Source organism: Nomascus leucogenys, unplaced genomic scaffold (genome assembly GCF_006542625.1).
Source record: "Nomascus leucogenys isolate Asia unplaced genomic scaffold, Asia_NLE_v1 Super-Scaffold_544, whole genome shotgun sequence".
Taxonomy (NCBI): Eukaryota; Metazoa; Chordata; class Mammalia; order Primates; family Hylobatidae; genus Nomascus; species Nomascus leucogenys.
Genome location: NW_022095780.1, coordinates 748,158 through 772,972, shown reverse-complemented (window position 1 = coordinate 772,972; position 24,815 = coordinate 748,158). Strand labels below are relative to the sequence as shown.

Sequence of the window (24,815 nt, the reverse complement as noted above, 5' to 3'; positions counted from 1 at the left end):
GTGACAGCCTAGGAAAGTAAATCAAAGAGAAAACAGGTATAATTTAAAAAAGGGCTCCAACTTATTTTTTTTTTTTTTTTTTTTTTTGAGACGGAGTCTCGCTCTGTCGCCAGGCTGGAGGCAGTGGCGCGATCTCCACTCACTGCAAGCTCCGACTCCCGGGTTCACGCCATTCTCCTGCCTCAGCCTCCCGAGTAGTTGGGACTACAGGCGCCCGCCACTGTGCCCAGCTGATTTTTCATATTTTTAGTACAGATGGGGTTTCACCGTGTTAGCCAGATGGTCTCATCTCCTGACCTCGTGACCCACCGCCTTGGCTCCCAAAGTGCTGGAATTACAGGTGTGAGCCACCACCCGGCCGGGCTCCAGCATTTTTTAAAAGGCACCGCTGATGAGAAGCCACACATACAGATTCCTTTAGATGGTTCCTTTGCAGCTGCTTTGGCTGAGGTTTACAGGGCCAGGTTCTGAGGATGCTACTCCCTGCCCATTCACTAAGGTGTTCTCCTTTAAGGGCTATGAATAGATTGCCAGAGCCAAGAGGAACTTACTTTATTAAGTTATTTTAAAATTGGGCTCATCGCTTAATGATACAGTTACATAAAAAATAAAATAGGACTCCCAAAGATTTCAAGAGTATTGTGACAAGATCCTAACAACAATATCGTCTGTTACCTGTGCACCTGTTCCTTCAACATAATAAACATGCACTTGTGCCAGAAAATCAATTACTCAGCGATTCAAATTCTACCCTATCTTTATTAGTTACTACGTACTCAAAGCAAATTTTAATGAGACAAGTGTGTGCTGGGCTATTTTGGAACATCCAGGAAGTCTAATGACTGAAGCAGCATAAGGTGCTACTTTACTTGCACATTGTGGTAGAAAAACATATTATTCTAAAGTACCATGAAGATACCAGAAAAAGTGCCAATTTTATATGTGTCTATTTCAGTTGTAATTTTCCTGTATACCCACCAAGGGTCATAAGCCAGAAATCTTACGTTGCCCCATGAAAGTTACCATTTTCATTAAAAACCCATGTCCTTCCTACAGACAGTACTTGAAACACTGGCACCTTATGCAGTCTAAGTACAAGTTTCTCAGCCACTACTGCTTTGTCTAATAAACTCATGGGACTGCACTGTGTTATATACAGTAGACAATGACATAAATTTCCAAACTGTGTAAGTAAAAGACAGTCAAGAGTGGTAAGTGCATTGTGTATATAGATATAATCAGGAATACAATTGCATTTATTCACGTATTGTTGTCTGAATGGATAGAGGTTAAAAACAAAACCCATTAAAATCAGATTAAATGTAATTAAAAATATTCTGAATTATGGTCATAGCAGAAAGAATATCAATAATTTTTTAAGAATATGGATCACTGGCTGGTGCGGTGGCTCATGCCTGTAAGTCCAGCACTTTGGGAGGCCAAGGTGGGAGGATCACCTGAGGTCAGGAGTTCGAGACCAGCCTGACCAATATGGCAAAATCCCGTCTCTACTAAAAATAAAAAATTAGCCAGGCATGGTGGCACATGCCTGTAATCCCAGCTACTTGGGAGGTTGAGGCAGAAGAATTGCAGAGGTTGTGGTGGGCCAAGATCGTGCCATTGCACTCCAGCCTGGGCAACAAGAGTGAAACTCCATCTCAGGAAAAAAAAAAAGTATATGGAGGATCATTGGCTGTGGCTCACACCTATAATCCCAGAACTTTGGGAGGCCGAGGAGGGTGGATCTCCTGAGGTCAGGAGTTCAAGACCAGCCTGACCAACATGGAGAAACCCCATCTCTACTAAAAATACAAAATTAGCTGGGTGTGGTGGCACATGCCTGTAATCCCAGCTACTCAGGAGGCTGAGGAAGGAGAATTGCTTGAACCCAGGAGGCGGGGGTTGCCATGAGCCAAGATCGCACCATTGCACTCCAGCCTGGGCAACAAGAGCTAAACTCTGTCTCAAAAAACAAAAAATTAATTAATTAATTAATTAATAAAGAATATGGATCCTTCTATAAACTTTAACAGATAAGAAATATGATGCCAAAGAAATAAGCTCTTCAGTCTGTTAATTTTAAGGCTTTCATTTTCCTAATCACTATTTAATATGATTTTGTAACAGATGTTGGCTTTTGTGGCCGATGGAAAATTCCACTAAGTGACTTCACATCCTTACCTCCAGTTTCTGTGCTTTATCTTTGTGAAGAGAACCAAATAGAAAATACAGGTCATGGCCATATGCCAAGGCACGCAGATCGAAGTAATATTTTGCATAGTCACTGGCAGATACATGAATATTAAACTCAAGTAGCTCTAAGAAACCCTTCTCCATCTTGCCCCTAGGGGAGGAGAAACACAATAAAACCAACATAGGACAATTCTAGTCAAGTGGGTTATCTTTAAAAATACCATTCTGAGCTACTAGGATGCTCTAAATTCTGTTTGAAACAAATAAAGGCTGCCTGGTCGGGTTCCTACACTAATGTGCAAACAAGACACAGCTGCTTGGGGTCTCTTCTGCATCCCAGCACCCCAAGTTTGGGATGAGGGAAAGGTAGAAGCCTCTTCTGCACTCCTGCTGTGGACTCGGGGCTCATTCTTCAGAGTTCCCTTAGGGCAGCTGCACAATTCAAACTCCATGCTCACTCACAAGCCCCGCAATAGCAATCACATGACGGGAATGATGGGTGCCATTTATTAGCTCTGAAGGACCTCCAGGCATTTTTACCAGGACGATAACAGGAAGGGGCTAACTGAAGTAGAGAAGCACCAACAGGAGGACTGGGCACATCACCACGGCAACAGATGGACCCATGGAGAGCCACCGTATTATCTCAGAGGAGGAAAAACTCTAAGGCTACAAGAAGGATTCATCCCAAATAAATACTTATAAGCAAGCTGCATTCCATGGCAAAAAGATCCCCTTCCCTCTGCTCCAGCCCACAAGGCTATGTCAAGGGGGCATACTGCAAGTTTCTGCTCACCTTAGTATTATGAAGAGTTGAAACTGCCACTATGACAGGGCAAGGATATTCTTTAAAGTTTGAAAGGCAGAAAAATCAAGGAGAGACATTTTGGCTAGACTAAACCCATTTTATGATGTGATTTCCAGTAGGGCCCTGGCCTTATACACACAGTCTTGCTCCTGAGTTGGGAATGCAACCCTGAAGTGCTCAGCATCTGTCACCCCTGGCCAGAATGGGATTTGGGGGAGTTGAATACAGTGGAGATGAAAGGGCTGGGAGCTGTCCTCTGCCACATGGTCATCCAGCCGCCGTCACCAAAGCTAAATTAATAGGTGCACAGAGTAAATCTGGCTGTTTTCAGAGTAAACTCTGTAATGAGTTAATTGCTTAAAAATGAGTAGTATCTGAACAATACATTTGGTTTCTTGGTTTGAAAGTTTTTAATATTTTACCCAGTGGCTAAGTCAAAAATGCTTGATGTTCTCCTGTAAGGGGACAGTTAGACCACGAGCCAAGATGTAGTGATCTAATTTGCTGAACTTAAAACCCAGCTGAACCTACTTCCAAAAGTAATTTTCTGTTCACATGTCGGTAAGTCTATAGAAATTTAAATATATATATTTGAATTTATATATATAACACATATATACACATAAATACACATATATACATACATATACACATATACATACATATATACATATATACAATATATACATATATATACATACATATATATAACAATATATATATATATAACTTGAATTATTGAATTAACTTCTAACCTCCAAGCTGTCCTTGTTGATTCCTAGGCAGAGGCCAAACTAACTTTCGGATGAACTTAGTTTATGGTTTAACTTTGAAACAAAGACGGTAGCAGCCCTTTCCCAGAAGAAACCTGCTTCCTGCCTGGGGACTGGACTGCCTTTCCAGGACTAACAAATTAGCCACAAGATTAGAAATTATGGTTTAGGAGTCATGCAGCTGAAGTCTGCAAGAGTCTGAACCTCCCCCATATTGCTCGTGGGAATAATATCACTATTGTAAAACCTAAGATCAGTGCTTGAGATATTTTGCAGGCCCTGTACTGGGATCAGGTGGCACCAATCCAATCAACAAACTTGGCTCATCTGGTTTTGTGGCCCCCACCCAGAAGCCAACTCAGTGCAGGAGGACAGCTTCAGCGCTCTCTGATTCCATCTCTGATGTGACCAACAGCACTCCCCACTTTCTGACCCCCTACCCACCAAATTATTCTTTAAAAAAACCATCCCAGAGTTTTTGGAGAGGCTAATTTGAGTAATAGTAAAACTGGTCTCCCGTACAGCTGCCTCTGCATGAACTAAACTCTTTCTCTATTGCAATTCCCCTGTCTTAATAAATCAGCTCTGGCTAGGCAGCAGGCAAGGAGAACTCAGGCAGTCACAAACCTTGCTTCCTTCAAGGGACCAGTTTTCAAATGGATGACTGTGATCAAGGCCACTTTAGTGTTTGCAACATCCAAAGCACTTCCGTTAGTTTCAAATTCATTTGCGGTCACACTCTTTGCTAAAATGGCTACCAGAAATACCACCACGATCTCTTGGTTTATACTGTTAGCAAAGTGGTGGCAAAAATAGATTTTTGTTTTTGTTTTCGAGACAGGGTCTGGCTCCATCACCCAGGGCTGGTGTGCAGTGATGTGATCACAGTTCACTACAGCCTCAACTTCCAGGCTCGGGCAATTCTCCCACCTCAGACTCCCAGGTAGCTGGGATTACTACAGTTGCCTGCCACCATGCCCAGATAATTTTTAAAAAAAATTTGTACAGAGGGGTTCGCTGTGTTACTCAGCAGGTCTTCAACTCCTGAGCTCAAGCGATCCACTCACCTCAGCCTCCTGAAGTGCTGGGATAACAGGCATGAGCCACTGAGCTCAGCCGCAAAGGGGTCATTTTTAAATGTAGATATACACTGAGGTATATCTACAATAGACACTGTATCTTCAATTGCAGACATACACTGAGGTGATTCAGAATGATAGTATTATCTGGAGTCATGGACAAAGGTCACAAAACTAACTTGTGCCACTGCCTGGAATGATCTTGATGGGCTGCTGCTGCTCAATGTGAACAAGAGCTGCTCTCTTGTCTTGCACAGATGCAGCCTGCACAGCTGTCCTCACTGTCCAGCGGGCACCCAGGAAGGCTCTGCTGGAAACACCTCCCTGCTCACCCTGCCTGCCAGCTCCAGGGCCCATCCCTTCACAGCAGTCATGAGGCCGGATTGGAAGAGAGTCCTGGTGAAGCTGTGTGGTGTTGGTGCATCTGGGAGGAACCCCATGCCTCTGGAAGGCTCCTTGCACTGCCATGGGCAACTCCAGACCCCAGAGTGCTGCCGCGGATGTCTGAGTACCCATGGAGCCTTGTGAGTGTGGTGGGCATGGGAGATGCCCCAGAAATGCTTTTCACACCACAGGCGAACGTTGGAGGTTCTAACTCATCAGGCTGATTTCCAAACACACGCAACGCTCCCAGTGGGGAGGGGCCAGGGCACAGGAATCTATGGCTATTTACCTTCATATCTCAAGGTTCCTATAAAAAAAGATCTTCAGATAAAAGGGGAGGAAAGGACCAGCAAAAGCAACTACACGATGGGGACTTAGGTTGAAGCTAAAACTTCTCCACAGTCCAGAGTCCTTAAGACCTTAACAGTGTGGCCAATTATTTCAAAGGCCAGATGTTCGCCCTTTAAAAAGGGACTGAAACTGGCAGATAGCTTCTAAAAACCTGTAAAGATATTTACTGTGCTGTGTCATTCTCATAGGACACTTGTAAGAGGGTTGCCAAAAAACAATCAGAAAAATACTTTTCAGTTTATCCAGGAGGTTATTACAACAATAACACATCAAGACCTACCCATGAATGCCGGAAAATATAAACTGTTACACTAAAGCTGGATAGAGAGAAGTCTGTTGTCTTATGCCTATTTCCTTTATCTGCACAATGAAACCTATAAAGATATTTTTTACAATGTTAACTTGGAGAGCAAATGAGGTATGGAAATTGGTTACACTGTTCGCCAAAATCTTACAAACTCACATGTTCTCAACTGCAATGTCCTTGGGATTCTGGCTGTCATCCACACTCCACAGACCACCATTTCTCCAAACCTTGGAGGCAAGAAGCACGGCTCCAAGGACAATCTTTTTCCAATTAGTAGGACAAAGATCGATGCTAGCATTAGTTAGAAGTCGTTCAATGTACACCTGCAAAATAGAACGCTGCTCTTTGATTTCAGTTCAGTTTAAGTGTGGTGATACGAACATTTAGAATGAAAGATTTCTTCTGGTTTTGACCAGAAAGTAAGTGCCTTTTATTCTTATGCTCTGCAGAGACTTTGCTCAAAGCAAGAGGCCAAATCACAGTCATACTGAGATACCTCTGCAGCCTACTCTGCCCATAGACATTTCCAGCCCAATTTCGGTCACAGGGATGACTGGACATCCCTGTGGGCATGAAGAGAGGCACCATTAGCACCTTCACACTCATGAAAGGCAGCACAAACTCAGGCCCAGTGCAGATTAAGGTTGTTCAGGAAACACTCCAGTGCCGTCCGTGTGCGGCGTCACACCTGGCTGGCAGGTAGGAATTTTACAGGTGTGCCATGCTTGAAAATGTAACGCCCAAGTGATACGGAGAACACTGCTGTCTTCTCCTTTTCACAATAACTAACCCACTCTTGGGACACCAGCTGAGGAACTGCGGGTCAAGAGCACTTCCCAATGCCTGCCGTGCAGACAGCATGACAAGTGCAGGTCTCTGTGGCTCAGAAATAATCTCCATATTCAGTGCCTTGTTAAGGAACGCATGTGTGTGAAAGGAGGGTCCTGCTCACAGCCCCTATTTTCCATGTCTCCACAATCACTTCATGAAAACTCGTTTCTTGTCCTACAGGATCTGCATTCAGTAAATTCGGTTGGTTTTTAGGTACAGACAGCTGTCGGCCTCTGTATCCCTGGGGTTCCTCTCAACCTGCCAAGCAGTTTGTGAGACAATCTCAGAAAGCATTTTCTATCTTTCCAATCTCTATCCTATAAAGAACTGGGTGAGGGACCAGCTGAGTGAAGGTTACAGAGGTGAGCTTGAGGCTTGCTACCCCAGAGGGTGCTCTGCAGAAGAGTATGTCTCTATGCTACTTGAAGTCTTTGTATCAAGACCAAAGGAGAACAGTTCATTTTAAGAGAGTTCATTTATTGTCCGAAGGTGATAGATCGGCGGCTCCGATCTGGCAATGTTCTCCAAACTCAACTGTGCTTTCAAAATCAAATGGCTGTGGAACGTGATATGTTCTTATGAGAGATTCTGCTCCCTTTCCCCCTAACTCTGCACTATCGAGTATCCTAGGAATGACCCTCCCTCCCAGGGTTCAACTCCACAGGATTCATTAGAGAGCACTTGAACAGCATTGGTGAGCCCTCAACTTCCTGTCACCTTTACTGGTAAGCTGGAGCTGCTGACACTCACTGATACCCCTTGCCCTCCTGGGTCAGTGAGAAATCTCCTTTTTTAACACCAACTCTTCTGTCAGCACGGTGGATCCCATCCCACATTTGTAGAATACTTTTCTCCAAATCACCTCTTCTTGAAGACTTTCTCCCTCTCTGCCAGAGATTTCCCCCAATACAAATGTGTTTCCTGTTCCCATCCTGCTCCCCACAGCTCCCCAGGTGCATCCTCTCACTTGCTTACAGCATCAGGCCCTGTTGCCAGCTCCTCACCTCCCATCTCTCATTAACCCACCTCACCCACCCCATCACTTGCCTGAGACTCCTCTTGCCAAGATCCTCGGAGTCTTGACGCCTACAAACCAGAGCCCTTCACCCTAAGGCTCCACTCCCCAAGCTGGCCTTAATCTTGTCCAGGGAATGGCCATTGGCCTAGCTCCTGGGGACTAATACTTACGTGTGAGTTACCCTGTTCCAATCTGTGTGCAATCCCTCTGTGCCTGCCTTCACGGGTAGGCTGCCTGCTTCAGATTCTGAGCCACCATGGGTAATGGCTCACCTATATCACCCTAGTTGCTTCTTGGTCCTCTTCTCTGCCCCAACCTTCCTCCCAGCTGTGGTATGCTTTCCCCAAAGCAGTCGCCATAACCTCTTAAATTAAGAACACTGCACTCCCCTGCTCAAGATCTACCATGAGTGCCCCATCAAACTGGTTGAACTCCTTCTTATGGCCTGCAAGCCAAAGGGCTCTGGAGCTGTGCACTGCCTGTGGGCCTCATCTCTTCTGTTCTTTCCTTCATTCCTCTCACCACACGGGGCCCTGCTGTTTGTTCCTTGAACACACATGAAATGTGTTCCTGTCTCAGTCCTTGCACTCATCCCACTGCCTGTCATGTCAGCACTCCTTATCGTCCTCGCTTTATAGTCAGGTCACTGTTCAAATGTGACCTCTCTAGAGAGGCTCTTACTGATCATCCTTTCTGAAATAGTGAGCCCCTCCCATCACTCTGTCTTTATCCTGCTTTATCGTTTTGCTATTTTCCATAACCTAAAAAAATGCTTTCCTCATTACAACATAAGCTCATAAAGACAAGGACTGTGTTCAACCTGTCCTCTTCTCTTCCCCAGCACTTAGAAGAGTGGGACAGGGTCGGCATCCAGGGGGTGTTTATGGAACAGACAACTTCTTGCAACATTTAGCACTGTGACCACAGCCTTTCCTATCCTTTGTTCTTCTATTATCCTCTCCTGCTCTTCCTCCTCCCACTCTAGCCACTTTACTGGAGGCTTGTCCCTTACATGCTGGTAGTCCTTACAGAGCTATCTTCTGTCCTCCTTTTCTTTTCCTTTTTAGAGATGGGGACTTGCTATGCTGCCCGGGCCGGACAGAAACTCCTGATCTCAAGGATCTCCTGCCTCGCCTCCTGAGTAGATGGGACTATAGGTGTGCTCCACCATGCCCGGCTTCTCCACTTCACTCTAAACACTTTCTCTGCATTTGAGCAGCTACTCTTTTTTCTTTGAGACAGAGTTTCGCTCTCATTGCCCAGGCTGGAGAGCAGGGGCGCGATCTCGCTTACTGCAACCTCCGTCTCCTGGGTTCAAGCGATTCTCCTGCCTCAGCCTCCTGAATAGCTGGGATTACAGGTGCCCACCACCACACCCAGCTAATTTTTTGTATTTTTTAGTAGACAGGGTTTCCCCATGTTGGTCAGGCTGCTCTCGAACTCCTGACCTCGGGTGATCCGCCTGCCTCAGCCTCCCAAAGTGCGGAGATTCCAGGTGTGAGCCACTGTGCCCAGCCTCGAGCAGGTGCTCTTAGTCTTCATTCCTTATTTCCAGTTCAGATTCATGCTGCAGTCCCAATGATCCAAATATTGACTGCACACGGCCACTCTGCTATCTTACAGGCACACCAAATTTAGCCTGTCTACAGTGAACACCCCTTCTTCCAATCCAGCTTTCCCTCCGCATCAGCTCTCTCTCTCTCTCCAGCTGGAAGTTCCACTCCTGCTTCCTGCCAGCAGGTGCTGAGCATTCCAAAGGCCTGCAGCTTGATGAAGAGGCCTGCGTCTCATCCAGTGCCCACGGAGGGGTTTCTATGCAGGTGCCCAGCAAAAGCCTTCTCTTCTAAGCTCTAGCCAGATGCTAAAGGAGAGGGTACTGCTCTAAGTATCTTTTCTCTCCTGGCTGTGTGGTTGACATTCCTCTACAGGTCAGTGTAGGGAGGGGTAAACCAATCCCAGCCATCTGAAGAGGACTTGCTATTCAGAATGAGTCTCACCACAGTGATTCTGTGAGAATGATGTAGAGGTAAGGACACGGCTGCGGTTAGCAGGCTATCTAGCAAAGCCTGTGTCCAAGTCTTACTGGTACCACATTCCTGGGCAATTTATGGAGCAGGCACAAGAGGTCAGCAGGAACAACAAAGCATTCAGAGCAGCAGCTCCCAGTCACAGCATGCATCAGAAGTGCCCAGGGAATATGGCCTGGGACTCAGCTAGATCTACATTGGAATCTGTTGAAGGAGAAACCAGAAATCTCTCCTACTGCCTTTAATAGCAATTATTCTGTGATAAGAAAAGCAATGGCATCATTTTAAACCACAATGAAGATTAAACTCAAATATGTGTATTTACTTTGCTTGCACAGGTTTCTCTTAAAAGATCTGATGATAATTCCAGGAATCTACTTTTAGTTAGAAACACGGCCATACCCTGTGTAGGAGACCAGTTGTTAAAGATGCTTTATAGATAAGAAATATCTTACCAAAGCTACGATTGCACATGGAGTTGCTAGTTTTATGACTAGAAAAAGAGTACAGAAATATCTGAAAATACAGTTGCATTTGGGATCATGCTCGAAGGATTTCCTCTTCTTCCTGAAAGAAGGAAAAAGGCAACATAAATATCCACTCAAGAAAACTTTTCAAGAACTCTTAAGATGGCAATGTTCACATTTGTGCCCACGTGTCCCTTACAACAATTCTGATGGGATGTCTTTTAATTTTAAAAATATAAACAGCAGGATCTTAGAATATTTTTGGTTTTCTGCAAACATAGGCCCTATGGTAGCCCTGTGGCTATCATATGTGAAGGAAGTTTTTAACTTTTTATAGCATTTAAACTAATTTAAATTTAAATTGTTTTCTAGTTCGATTCACAGAGATTGTGCATCTTTGTCAGGACTATTTACAAATATTTATATTGTTTGGTGCTATAGAAAATTATTTTTTTAAATGACACATTTTGTTATTTGGACGGTATATTTACTTCCCTTAGTGCATTAATTAAACCAAGCTGCAAGTCAGCTCTTACTTCAGCATGCCCACTGGACAACACTCCTTATATAAGACGATTAGATACAACAGAGGGAAGACTTAAAGGTGGGTGATTTTGACTTCAGCATGAACTAAATACAACTCTATGAGACAAAAATAGAACCTTAAAGAAAGTGACACTTACTGAAAGTGGATGTATTGGCTCTTCAAAATAGCCAGAGATCTATTTGCAGATCTATAAAATAAGAATGTGCATTTATGAAATTAATTCGGGAATTGTTAACATCTTAGTAAAGTACCTGCTGGGAGTAGGGCATGGAGGGTGGAGGGAGATACACCTTGTTTGCTTTGGTAAAATTTGTTCACCAAAACAATTTTTTCAAATTTTTCTCCTGGATCCTGGCCTTCAGAGGGTTTCTTGACGTCTTTTTCTTCAGCACATAATGTCCTGAACTGTGAAGTCTTTTCTACATTGATGAGCCAGACTTGCCTTTAAATATTGACCCCCACTAACAGGCAATGGTAATAAATTATATCTATTTTCACTCCTCTAACCTCATGCTGGAACACAAGAACATTTTATGAAGCAGTCGTGGTTGCCAATAAAGTTTTTAGAACTTTTAATAAATGTGAATGAGATTCAGATTTCCCCAATCTTCCTGTAGTATACATCTATCATATTTGTTTAAGTAGTTTGAGTTACAAACTTAATTGCCTTTTTATTTTAAAAGAGGCCAGTCTTTAATGGACTTTAAAAAACTAACACACTGTGTGCTCATTTAGGAAACCAGTGGTTCTCCAAATGTGGTTTGTGGACCCCTGAGATTCCCTAGAAGGCCCATGATGTCACAACTTTTTTTTTTTTTTTGAGACAGGGTTTTTTTCTTTCACCCAGGATGGAGCACAGTGCTACAAACATGGCTCACTGCAGGCTTGACTCCTGGGCTCAAGCGATCCTCCTGCCTCAGCCTCCCAAGTAGCTGGGATGAAATGTGCACAGCACCATGCTCAGCTAATTTTTAATTCTTTTTTGGTATAGATGGGGTCTTGCCACATTACTCAGGCTAGTCTCAAACTCCTGGTCCCAAGTAATTCTCCCACCTTGGCCTCCCAAGTGCTGGGATTACAGGTGTCAATCACCACCTATGGCCCTAAATGTTCTTATAAGAATACTAATTCAACCTGAGAAACTGATTGAAATGAAACATAAGAATAATTTATTACTTTCTAAAAGTATTAAGACATTGCTTGCTTTCTCACTGTTCAACACTTGTAATGATTACATAAAAGCAAAAGTGGGTAAAACTGCTGGTTTTCGGTATGAATAAAGGCTGTAGTACCAAATTATACTAGTATTCATTCCACTCTTCACTGTCCCTTGCAGTTTTTGTTAAAGTAGCCTGCTTCACTTAAGAATGTCCTTGATGAAACAGTAAAAATTAATGGTGTTATTAAACCCTGAAATCTCTTTTTAGTATTCTAAGTAGGAAGTTCACATAAAGCACTTCTGCATACTGAAGTATGGTCATGTTAAAGAAAAGCACTTGTGGTTTAATTGTGAGCTGAACAAGCCAATTTTTCACAGAACACCATTTCTGTCTGAAAGTATGACTGACTGTCATTCTCCAAAAGAAGTCAAGTGAGTCTGTCATTTCAAGGAAAATAACAAGTATTTGTTGTGTATAATAAAGCTAATGCTTTCAAGCTAAAATCAGGACTTGGAAAACTCATACCTACTACTGTGAGCTTGACAGCATCTCAATATTTGAAGACATTTTTATAATCATGGTGATACTAATGAAAGTGAGTTTTTGACATTAGAGATGAACATGAATTAATATTTTCCAAATAGCCAATGCATATTATAAAAGCTGGTAAGGGGAAAGAGCCATTTATTGTACAAGAAAGATCAGTGAGTATTAGTGGAACGAATTCATTGATATGTACAATCCCATTATAACTATTTTAATAAATCAGCACTTGTGAAGTTTTGGTGTGGCTGAAGAATACCCACAATTACCTGAAAGCTTTAAAAATACACATTTTTTCTACTATATATTTACATGAGGCTAGTTCACCTTTTTCTTTCTTCTTTACAATAAATTGCAAACAAGACATTAAAAAATACACTTTGAGACCCTCAATAATTTAAGAGGTAAAAGAGTCTTACAAAAACCCACAAATGATTCACTTTAATACTGTAAAATAAGCACTCTACAGCTTATGTCTATAGTTATGACCTAACAGCATGTGTCATATTATACAAAGTGATGAGCTGGAGTAACAAGGCAGGTTTTCAAAGAGCTCACCTGTGCTTTATGTTGTAATATATTGCCAAAGTCACACTGTGGAGGGAAAAATATATTTGTAAGAACTGATTTTATCATTTGTTTGGCCTGAAGATATGTTTTTAAAAGGGGGAGGAGGGACCCTCTCAGTGGCCCTGAAATCATCTTGTTCAAAACAGTACTGTATGAGCACTTTTCTTTTGTTTTAGCTCTCTGGCTTTATAGTGAAAATAGGAGAACCAAAATGCTAGGCAATATGCTGTTAGAAGACATTTCTGCTGATGGTTAGTATATATAAATAATTACATATTTTCCCTGTCATTTCTCTTCTATCCATAGAACCTTTCATCCTGTGCAAGTCACTTACATCTATGTGTACATATGCTTCTATTTAGGCCATACAGTAATGTTTTGCTTTTTAAGTGGCTAAGCCCTGCATTTCAGCTCATTTAGTTCGCCATCACCTACTCACCCATTTGTCATTATTTCCATAAAAGCACATAATGAATGTGCTTTATACCAAATAAAGTAATTTAAAATCACCTATGCATAATTATTAGCAGAAAATTTATTAGTAAACATAATGCACACAAAATTAATGACACTTTTAGCTATCCTGATATAAGCAGCACTAAACACACAGTGTAACACTGCATCATACAATGTTCATGACAGGTATTTCCACATTCGTTTAAACAAAATATTAGTGAACAAATACAACTCTTCAGATGTATGTTACTGTGGTCCTAAGTCATCCTCAGATGTTGTGTGGCAGCAAACGGGCTTCTCTTGGATAAGTTCTGTGCTTCCATTTGCCCTCAGCATTTAAAATGAGGCTCAGAATAATTTGAGAAGGCAAATTTGAGTTGTAAAAAGTAGGCCTTAGAACATTATTAGTATCTAAGATGGATATTTCTATAGTGCCTCAAACAGTTTCACCTCCAAATTGATTTCAAAATCACAGAATTTGAAGTTACATGCTGAAAAGACCACTGAACCTACATGACACTCCATGAACCACCCATTTTACAAATAAGAGAACCAAGGCTTCAAACTGATTTGCCCAAGGTCTCCACATAGTGCTTTTGTGAACTGCAGGTGTTCATGAAACACTATGGTACGGTTTAAATTTAAGCATCTGCACACATACATAGAAATGACTTGCACAGATGAAAGGCTCTATGGGTAGAAAGAAGAGCAAGTGACAGGGAAAACGTGTAACTTATATGTGAGAACCATCAATCCTCCACGCAAAGGAAGCAGTGGCCCCCATGTTTGCTGCACACTGGATCACCCAAGGAGCTTTAAAAACAGCCTTACTGCCAGCTGGAGACATTCTGATTTAATTTGCATTGGGTATGATTTGGGCATCAGGGCTGTTGGCAAAGTTCCCCAGGTGATTCCAAAGTGCAGCAAAGTTTGGGAATGACTGAGTTAGGGTTAAGGTCAGAATCATCTGGGATGCTTTTATCCATATAATGATGCCTCACGTACTTAAACGTTTTTCTAGAAGGCTTGTGAGTGCCCAGAGATGGAGGGAATGTGGAGCTGGGAAGATGCATGTGTTTGCAGACATATATTTTGAAGAAACATGTATATGTGATTCTAATATGGCTCACTCATCCCTTTGAGAACAATGGACTACTAACCATGAAAAACATTTTTCAAAATCTTTCCAAAAAGCCAATTTGCTGTATTAATTTGCTCAGTAAACCTTCATTTCATCAAAAGTAAATATACCAAATGATCCCTTCTTAAATTTGAGAGCAAATTAAAACTAACTGTATTTCAAAAACAAACTTCTAGGCCAGGCATGGTAGCTCCTGCCTGTAATCATAGGACTTTGGGAGGCGGAGCTGGGTGGATTGCTTGAGCCCAGGAGTTTGAAACCAGCTTGGCCAGCACAGGAAAACCCCATCTCTAAAAAGAAAAAAAATCCTATTTAAAAAAACTTATAAGAATTAGACTATGCTGGAAGAAAAGCAGAATCTCTACTTGTTTAAGCAAGGTGAAGCTTAAAAACTACTTTTGAATTGCATACTGAAACATCAGAATCTTTTGAAATCAGAAGAAACCAGGGACTCTAGCCAAAACAGAGTGGCTTTTTACTTAGGGCTGAATACAAACATTAGGTGATGACTCCATAGAGGCCAAACCTCAGGGCTTTAGACATAGGTGGAGTCCAGTTCCTGCTGAAACAGAGTTTGATCTCAATAATTGTTATACATGAGAGAGGAAAGTAACATTATTATGAGCATAAATTTACCATTTTTTATTATTGTACTTTAAGTTTTAGGGTACATGTGCACAATGTGCAGGTTTGTTACATATGTATCCATGTGCCATGTTGGTGTGTTGCACCCATTAACTCATCATTTAGTATTAGGTATATCTCCTAATGCTATCCCTCCCCCTTCCCCCACCCCACAATTTTAATTAAAGTGGAAATTACTGACAAATTAGCTTAAAAGCTGTACATTAGAAACAAAATTAAGCCTGTGAGCTAGTCATGTTTATAGACTGGAAAGTTAAGTTAGGGATAAGGACATTAACAGGCTAAGGTAGTAGTTCTCAAACTGTTTTCCCAAAAATCAACACTCATAATCTAAGCAGATGTTAATAATATTCCCTGGACACCTCCAATGGAACTGAGCTTTGTTGTGACTTTTTAAATACACTTGAACCCATCATTCAAGGGTGTTTTGAAAAGGCATCTATGATTGTGGCCTATGAAGTGCTCATGCATGATGGGAAAATTTAAATGCAGATACACTATGGTACCACTGGAGGACAAGCTGTTCCTTCATCCAAGAGTAGTTTCCAAAGTAGTACCCATCATCTTAGGCCTGTAGCCCATAAAGAACTAATAATTTTTCCCAGAAACATCCAATAAAAAGCACCTCTCTTCCCATTAAGTTCAACACTATCATAACGTGAATGCATCAATAAATAGCTGTGATTTTCTGGGATTGCTTATTTGCTATCTGGCTTTTCCTTCTACCACACAGCCTCTAAAGTTAAAAGAGAAACAGAAAATTCATATTTAGGTCCCAGAAATCCATACATAATTGACATCAATTTCTTAAACGGCTTGCTGAAAAGGGCAACCAAATGGCTGAAATGACAGAGGATGGCCGGGATGCTTTTAGCATTCGGGGGTCTGTCACTCAGCCCATGGCAGCCTCGTTGTACTCACTTTTCTAATGTGTGTCTAAGATCAGGCTGGCTGACTGTGCTGTTATCTAGCAATATGGTCGAACATGAGCTGTATTTTCTATCAAGAACCCATGGAGGTATCTGAAGGAGAAGGAAGATAGAGAAAAATGTCACAATAGGCTGAACCTACAGAAGTGTGGGCTTTTTTCCTTAGTCAAAATGTCAAACAATAAAGCATTAAGGTATTTCTTATGCCCCGTGACTTGCCTGAGTGTGGTATCGTGAGCAGTTCTATGGGAAACTCATTGGAGGCGCTTAACTTCCGCAGATGATGTTTGAGGAATGGGTTATAAAATGCTGCCCTTGCTATGATACCAATCATCAAACCTGGCAAGCCTCTATTATGAACTCCCTTTATAAATAATGGGAAAAGTTTAAAATAACATTTCATGTTTTTTTATTATGCAGTAAAAAGCAGCTGAGATTTTCTATTTCTGTTATTCACTAACTACAACAAAATGTCATACATTAAATAATATTGGCACAAGAGCATTTTTATTGCAGTAAATAAAGACCTAATACTACATTCACTAAGTTACTAATCCTAAGTGTTGTACTCATTCAAGAGACAGTGTGATGGAACCAGCGTTTTAGAGTCAGAGACCCTGTGTGCCAGGGCAGCCCAGTGACCAAAAAGTGAGGGGCCATAGGTCTCTCTGGGCCTGTTTCCTTGGGGGAAGATAGAAAAAGTACTGCTTTAAGACTCTCTCACATCTAGAAATCAGATGATGAAAACAACTTCGGGAATTTAACTTCCACTTCATGTTTACATAAGACTGCTATTACATTACTCAAATGAGAACTTCCGAGTATACTCTACATTTATTTCAAAAGTTGATTGATTTTATTCTGTAAATTATTTGACAAACATCATGGCACTGTCCTGCCTCACTCATGCTGCTCTCTGCCCGGAATACCTACTTCTTTCCCCCTTGTCCCAGCAAGCTTCACCTCCTCTGCCTTCTGGGATCCCTCTGCCAGCAGCCACACCACAAAACATTTCTGGTTTTGTGTACTGTCAGTCTAATTCACCGTGTGTTACATGATGGCAATTGCCTGCAGAGCATCCCCCTGGTGAGAAAGTAAGCCTCCCAGGGGAGGGAGGGCCTTCCTCTCCTAACCGCAGCTGCTGAGCACAGAATGTGGGAGAAATTCAGGAGTTAATAAATGCTTGACAAGTTATTTAAATCAGTTACAATTTGGAAGATAAATCTTCCTACAGTTACAAATCGGTGAAAATTTATCTGCAGTGGTATCAGAGAGGTGACAGTGAACCTTTTGAGCCCTGTAGAAAATAAAGTATCTTTAAAACACTTTAAAAGTATCTATTCATTTGTCGAGAGTGCAACAGTCAATATGGAAACTGCCTCATCTATGTTTAAAAAAATGCTCTTCCTGGCCGGGCACAGTGGCTCACTCCGGTAATCCCAGCACTTTGGGAGGCTGAGGCGGGTGGATCATGAGGTCTGGAGTTCAAGACCAGCCTGGCCAAGATGGTGAAACCCCGTCTCTACTAAAAATACAAAAATTAGCTGTGTGTGGTGGCAGGCATGCCTGTAATCCCAGCTACTCAGGAGGCTGAGGCAGAGAATTGCTAGAACCGGGAGGTGGAGGTTGCAGTGAGCTGAACTCATGCCACCGCATTCCAGCCTGCGTGACAGAGCAAGACTTCATCTAAAAAGAAAAAAAAAAGCTCTTTCTTAAAATAATGGCAGTAACAAAATCCTAGTCACAAATAGTTGAAGAGATCAACAGCATTATTTAAAACCACAAAATACCAATTATTGTAGCTTTAAAAAAATAACTCCGATGAGCCTTCCTTCCTCCTATTGGGATATGCTTGTCTACATCATGTTATCACACTCTTTCATCAGGGTCTCCCACAAGTACATGAAAGACAGGGTAGGGAGAAGATCTAATGGTAGTTTATAAAAGTACACAGTATTTAAAAATTGCCTGTAGCCAATAATCAGAAATATCCATACTTTCTTAACAACATTTGCTTGTTTCAGATGCTTTTTACTATAAATTCACTTACTACTTAACAAAAATCCCAGATGTTTTTGAACAATATTACTATTTGAAGGACCAAATTCTCCTTCAAGTAGAAATGTTTTAACTCTAGCTAAACTCTTATGTCTCTTAAGCTATTCTATTAATGTATATACTTTACATTAACAGTGTATGTGTGTCAATGTATATACTATTATTGCCTCAAAAAACAAATATAGCATGAAAAATGAAAATGGACTCATTGAGATACTTTCATTCAAAGTCAAAGAAGGTATCCCTTAAGGTCACTACTATTAGGGGTAATACAGCATAATACTAGCCATAACAAAAGTTGTTTCTGAGGAAAATCCATATATGAGATAAAAAACAAAAAAAGATGCACCAAACATAGACTAGTTGGTACAGTTTAGGTGTATCTGTCCCCATTTTGTTCTATTTAAAATTTCATATAAGGAACATATATTGGTCTGTGGTTTTTTTTTTTTTTTTGAAGTCTTGCTCTGTTTCCCACCCTGGAGTGCAGTGGCCTGAACTCAGCTTACTGCAACCTCCGCCTCCCAAGTTCAACCAATTCTCCCCTCAGCCTCCTGTGTAGCTGGAAATACAAGTGAGCACCACCATGCCAGGCTAATTTTGGCCAGGCTGGTCTCGAACTCCTGGCTCAAGTAATCTGCGTGCCTCAGCCTCCAAAGTGCTGGGACACAGGTGTGAGTTACCATGCTCAACTCTCAAGATCACTTTTTTCTCCCCATTTTTTTACAAGACATGTTTCAGATATTTTTTAAATAATGACTTTTAGCTAACTTAAAAATTTCTAACACTTTGTCACTAACAAAAACAGCTCCATCTATGTTGCACAGCAATGGGACCACATGGCATGTATGGAGTTTGAATAGAATTCTTACAAAAGGCCTGAGTGGAAAAGTGTAATATGCTTATTGGAGGTATAAATAGAAATTGTCTGAATTAATGTCATAATTATGTTGAATTTAAACTTAGATTTAACTACATATGGGTTCTAAATTTGGATTAAATATGATGGATTGACCAGAAATTATTTTCTCTTCCTTCTGAAATCTCATTAGTATTAGTCATAAAATAAAACATTATACATAGACCAGGAGACAGGATTGATGGCAGATGATCCTGAGTCAATGCTGCAAGGTGAAAAGCAGATAGAGGATGGCAACGACATGGAAGCACAACTTTGGAGCTGACAGGGAGTAACTGAACAGAAACAAGCAATCTTCTTTGTTTTGAAGAAACCAACCAGGCTCCAAAATCAGAAGCACATGGTACCTGGGAAGGTAGGGTGAAATATACAACAGAAGCCAGCAAGGTCAACTGTAAAGCTGTGCTTAGAGCCCCAAGGCCACCTCCCCTCCCATCTATAAGGAATCTGTATGCGCATTCTCTGGATATATTATACCTGAGGGTTTCTGGGCTCAGAGCTACTAGGGCTGAAACCTAGGAAATGGATTAAATTGCACACACAAAGGGAAACTCCACCTTCCTTCTCAACCCTGCTTCTAGAAAGCCAGCAGCCATGCTTGCACCACCCAGGCAGAAAATTGGGAGACCTTCTTGGAAGAAACTGAACCATTGTAAAGAAAATACCCTCATACCTCATATAATACACTGATGTCCCCCAAAAGAAAAGCTGCTGACCTCCAAATCCCCACAATGAGACCCTTAGTGAACAAAGGTCCTGCTTCCAAATAGAAAAAGCCTAAGACCACCACACATCTGAGAGAAGCCTTCAATGAGAGATCAAAACAACAGGAAAATGGAAGTCTTGGGACCAGTAAAAATTCAGGAGCAAAACTTTAAAAAAAAATCTTAAAATACCTTAAGGAGATAAAAAAAATTCAATAGAAGGTTAGCACAGAAAGTCAAAGAATCTCTAAGAAGCAGAAAAAAGACAAACTGGAAAATAGGAGGGGAAGAAATTAAAGATCAATGCAGAAATACTGGTCTAAGAGGCCCAACATCTGAATCATAAGAATACTAAAATAATAATAATAAAACAGAGAAAATAAGAAAATTCTCTAAAAGAGATAGTCTGCAGGCTTAATGGCCGCAATAAAATAAAAGGTCCCCACGAAGCTGTATGTACAATTTCAGAATCCCAGGAATAGAGAAGATCCTAAAAAGCTCAAGAAATGTAAAAATTGTTACATATGATGCATCACACAAAGGCAACAGTTTCAAGAACAGTATAATGAAAACACAATAGAGAAATGTCTTCAGAGCCATGAAATTTAGTTTTCACTCTAGAATTTTATACTCTTAACAAAGGAGGGGTTTTGAGAGAGGCTAGATCTCTATACATATGTGTCCATGAGCCTTTCCTCGGAAACTGTGCTCCAGCACCACTGGGGAGTAACACAAGGCAGAGGGCAATGCACAGTCTAGGATCAGGGATCCAACTGAGTGGGCACAGAAGAGTTCAGAGAGGGCTCCCAGGAAAACAGGCCCAGGACAGCCTAGGGAAACATAATCTATCCTGGAGGGGATAACCAAAGGCCAAGGAAAGTTGCTCCAAGAAAAAACATGCAACATATGTTTTAGTAGATAAAACATTATTTTGTTAGGCATGTGACAAATGTTACAACACTTGGGGAAGAATAGCTGTCAAAAAAGAGGCAAAGGAACATAGTCAGAAAATTAATTCCATACACAAAATAATGAAGGATATGAAAACAAAGAGCCAGCTGGGGGTAATGGTCGCATTTGGCTTTATGAGCTATCATGGGCTAGGAAAAGGGGGGTTTCTGGTAGAAGTACAGAAGTGTTCAGATTTCAGAAATATTTAAGAGAAAAAATGAAGGATGTACAAGGAGGAGGCACAGTCAGAATACTATATGACTCAGCAGTGAATAATATGTGCATACCCATAATCATGTAAATATCAATTAGTGATTTAATTAAAAATGTGTTACAGGTGGAAGAAACAGAGAGGAAATAAGTCACAGTGGGTGAGGAGCTATGCTTTCACCTGCTATGACAGGAAGTCAGCAGAAAGTGTTGAAGAAAGTGGACTTAGCTATTTTTAATTTTATTTGAATACAAAAGATTAAATATTTAAGGCAGATATTTATATCACAACCAAATTGTGTAACTTAAATGTCAGACACCCTTAAAAATGGGCACAGTAAGCTAAAGACTTTCCTGCATAAATCCGATACTTAGGAAAATAGAAGAAATTCAGAAATTCCATCAAAAAAGGATCATGCTGACAGCACTGGCTCCCTGTTAAATATTTAAAGAATCATGACAGATAGACTTTTAATTCAAACAATTAATTTCTTAACTTTTCAAAAGCTTACTTACATAATATAGGTGAGAGCTCCTCCTCTCTTCTTGCACTAAGAATGAAAAAATAACGAATCAATTCCGGTATAAATACCATAGAATAAAAGTAGTTGCTGATCACCTGATTATCACTATATAAAATGAGATAAAATTCCGTTTTTAAAAATTCTTACCAACAGAATTTATAATTTAAATAATCTGGCATGATGAATCTCGTAAAGTAAAATCTAAAAATATAGTTTACTTTTTGACCTAACAGATATTTTATTACACAAATATGAAAGAATCCCCAGTACATAAGGAAAGGCAAAACAAATTAGGCAAGTGTGTGCCCTGCAAATCTCATGTTGAAATGTAGTGCCCAGTGTTGGAGCTGGGGAAGTGTTTGGATCACAGGGGCAGATCCCTCATGAATGGCTTAGCACCATCCCCTGGTAATGAGTGAGTTCCTGCTCTGAGTTCATGCATAATCTTCTTGGCTTTTGTTGTTGTTGTTGTTGTTCTGAGACGGGGTCTCACTCTGATGCCCAGGCTGGAGTACAGTGCCGTGATTATGGTTCACTGTAATCTTGACCTCCTAGGCTCAACTGATCCTCCCACCTAAGCCTGCGGAGTAGCTGGGCTGCAAGCACGCACCATCACACCTGGCTAATTTTTAAATTTTTTGTAGAGACGGGGTCTCACTATGTTGGCCAAGGCGGGTCTCAGACTCTGGCCTCAAGTGATTTGCCTGCCTCAGCCTCCAAAGTGCTGGAGTTAGGACATGAGCCACCAGACCTGGCCTGATCTGCTTGTTTAAAAGCAGGCGCACCTCTCACTCTCTCTTGCTCCTTCTCTCACCATGTGAGAGGTGACTTCACCTTCCACCATGATTATTAGGTTCTTGAAGCCCTTGCCAGAAGCAGATGCAGCACCACACTTCCTGTGCAGCCTGTAGAACCATGAGTCAATAGAGCCTCTTTTCTTTATAAATTATCCAGTCTCAGGTATTCCTTCATGGAAATGCCAAAATACAGGACAGATGAGAATTTAGCTAATAAAAAATGTACCTATTGTATATCTGAACCCCTAGCCGTAGTGTTTTCTGATTCTACATTTACACATAGCTTACTTTCATTACCAGGATCTAATAGCTGACAGCTCTAAGAACCAATTTCTGGCCAGGAGCCAATCTCTAGATGCACTAGATCCCTGCAAGCATCCCAAAGGACTTATCGGTCATCTACTAATATGTTACTGAAAAAAAAATGGGTCTTTACACAACTGAAAAGTAGCCTCTCTTAAACTCAGATGTTAAAATGAGTGTCTAACCTAATTGAACATGGTATCCTCAGCACACAAATCATTTTGTTCTAACACAGGTCCAAAGAATAAAAGCTACGAGGGGGACTTGGGCCACACTTTGTTCTCCACAATGCCTCCTCCTTTGAAGTTGAACTGGTCTCACTGACACACATTTCTCACTGCTGAAGAGACGAGGACATGGGTAGGTTTTCTTCCACTTCCATGCACTCTATGTGTGAGAAGCCCATGGTTCTGGAAGAAACTGAGAAATACAACATCCTAACCAGAAGTTACCAGCTCAAGACAGGCAAAGTCCACACAAACTATGAAACGCAGGGAGAACCCATTTTTTATTGTGCTGCGTTACTTCAGATGTTATTATATATATATATATTGTATTTTGCTGTTGAAAATAACTAAAAAACATGGTGTATGGCTTTTTTTGAAAATAAGTAAGATTTAGCAGAATGTTACAAAAAATAAGCAGGAGTACAGAAAACTCCTACAGTTTTAATCTCATCCTTAAACAAGCAGGATGTGAAAATTTACACTAGTTTCACCACACTAAGGCTAACCTGGAAACCGCACAGGCCATATTTACATTTCCATTACATTTGAATGAATAAGTTCTGAGTAGCATGAACATGGATGTGATAGGCTCATGTGGTTAGAGCACTGTGTAAAAAGGAGGCCAAAATCACAGATCCAATCTAGAACATGGATTCTTTTCATTTGTTCAAGTGAAATCCAACCTGTAGCCTAAATCCTATCACTCATCATTAAATGACTCTTGGAGCAAGGGAAAAATGGCAAAGGACGTATGAAGAAAAAGGCATAAGTCCATGACTACTACATTAAATCATGTGTCCAATTAATTGCATTGATAACAATGTCACCAATTTGTGTAAACACAAAGTCTGCATGTTTCCATGAACAGTGACAACTAAAGGATTATGTCACACATTAAAATAAGACAAGATGTATGAAAAGTTGAAACAATTTTTAACTAATATCTGAGTTCCTCTAAATATGTTCTGTAACACGCAAAAACAGAAAGTTTGTAGTTTTTTGCTTGGAGGAAGAAACCATATTGTCTTACCACTCATTTGATATTTTCTCAGGAAGAGTGTGCTTTCCCTTGGATGGTCAGAGCAAAATCTGTAGCAGGAAGAAGAAGGAAAAACGTAATAATTTAGATGAGTAGAAAAGATTCTTTTTAAAGCTACACATCCATTTTAATCACTTTTAACAGTCTTGAGAAAAGTTTTTAGCAATAAATGTAAAGAAAATAAAGGCCACAATGTCCCAATTCTACTGAAGAATGCAAAATCACAGAAGTTCTCCACATACGTGGAATAAAACCAGGCTGTGTCTGGGACTTCTTTTTAAAACTTGCACCTAAATAAACTGATGTAACTTGTAGATGAATCATATACATGCCTCCTCCTTCTACTTATCAATATAAACCACCCTCCTCTATGCTGCTATTTCAGCACATTTCAGGGAAAGTCTCAAGCAGCAAGTGATGCTGTGGTCAATTAGTGTCAGACACTGGCTCCATATATCAAATATGTAAAAACAAAGAGCTGTTTTAGGCAAAAAACAATTTGGTAAAGAGACAGGGTCTCACTCTGTTGGGCTGGAGTGGTGCAATGGTGCCATGGAGCCAGCATAGCTCACTGAAGCCTCAAACTCCTGGGCTCAAGTGATCCTCTTGCAGCTGAGACTATAGGTGCAAGCCACCATAGCTGGTTAGTTTTAACCTTTTTTTTTTTTTTTTTTTTTTTTTGTAGAGACAGGGTGATACATGAGACATACATGAAAATGTGTTATAAATCCTAAAGAATGATATAAAGAGTCTATTTTGGGCTCTCAAACACTGCCCATCTACTACCTAGTGTGTAAAACACTCAGAGGCTTACCTTACACCACCAAACAAGGAAAAAACTTTCACAAGTACTT

The 24,815-nt window shown here is 40.9% G+C and overlaps 1 protein-coding gene and 1 long non-coding RNA gene across 2 annotated transcripts; both read right to left on the bottom strand.

Annotated features, from left to right (window-relative positions):
• Positions 1–2,137: 2,137 nt before the first annotated feature.
• Positions 2,138–11,297, bottom strand: LOC115833670 (putative cyclin-Y-like protein 3). The gene is made up of 5 exons (XM_030808391.1): positions 11,293–11,297; positions 10,922–10,972; positions 10,227–10,338; positions 6,052–6,218; positions 2,138–2,344 (listed from the first exon to the last, which is right to left on the bottom strand). Exons 1-5 carry the CDS (start codon positions 11,295–11,297, stop codon positions 2,170–2,172), a joined length of 510 nt encoding a protein of 169 aa, XP_030664251.1. The 3' UTR covers positions 2,138–2,169.
• Positions 11,298–12,208: 911 nt separating this feature from the next.
• Positions 12,209–24,004, bottom strand: LOC115833675. Its single transcript, XR_004029032.1, has 4 exons — positions 23,953–24,004; positions 21,588–21,622; positions 16,222–16,322; positions 12,209–13,082 (listed from the first exon to the last, which is right to left on the bottom strand). It is a non-coding gene; the product is annotated as an uncharacterized LOC115833675 (long non-coding RNA).
• Positions 24,005–24,815: the final 811 nt, after the last annotated feature.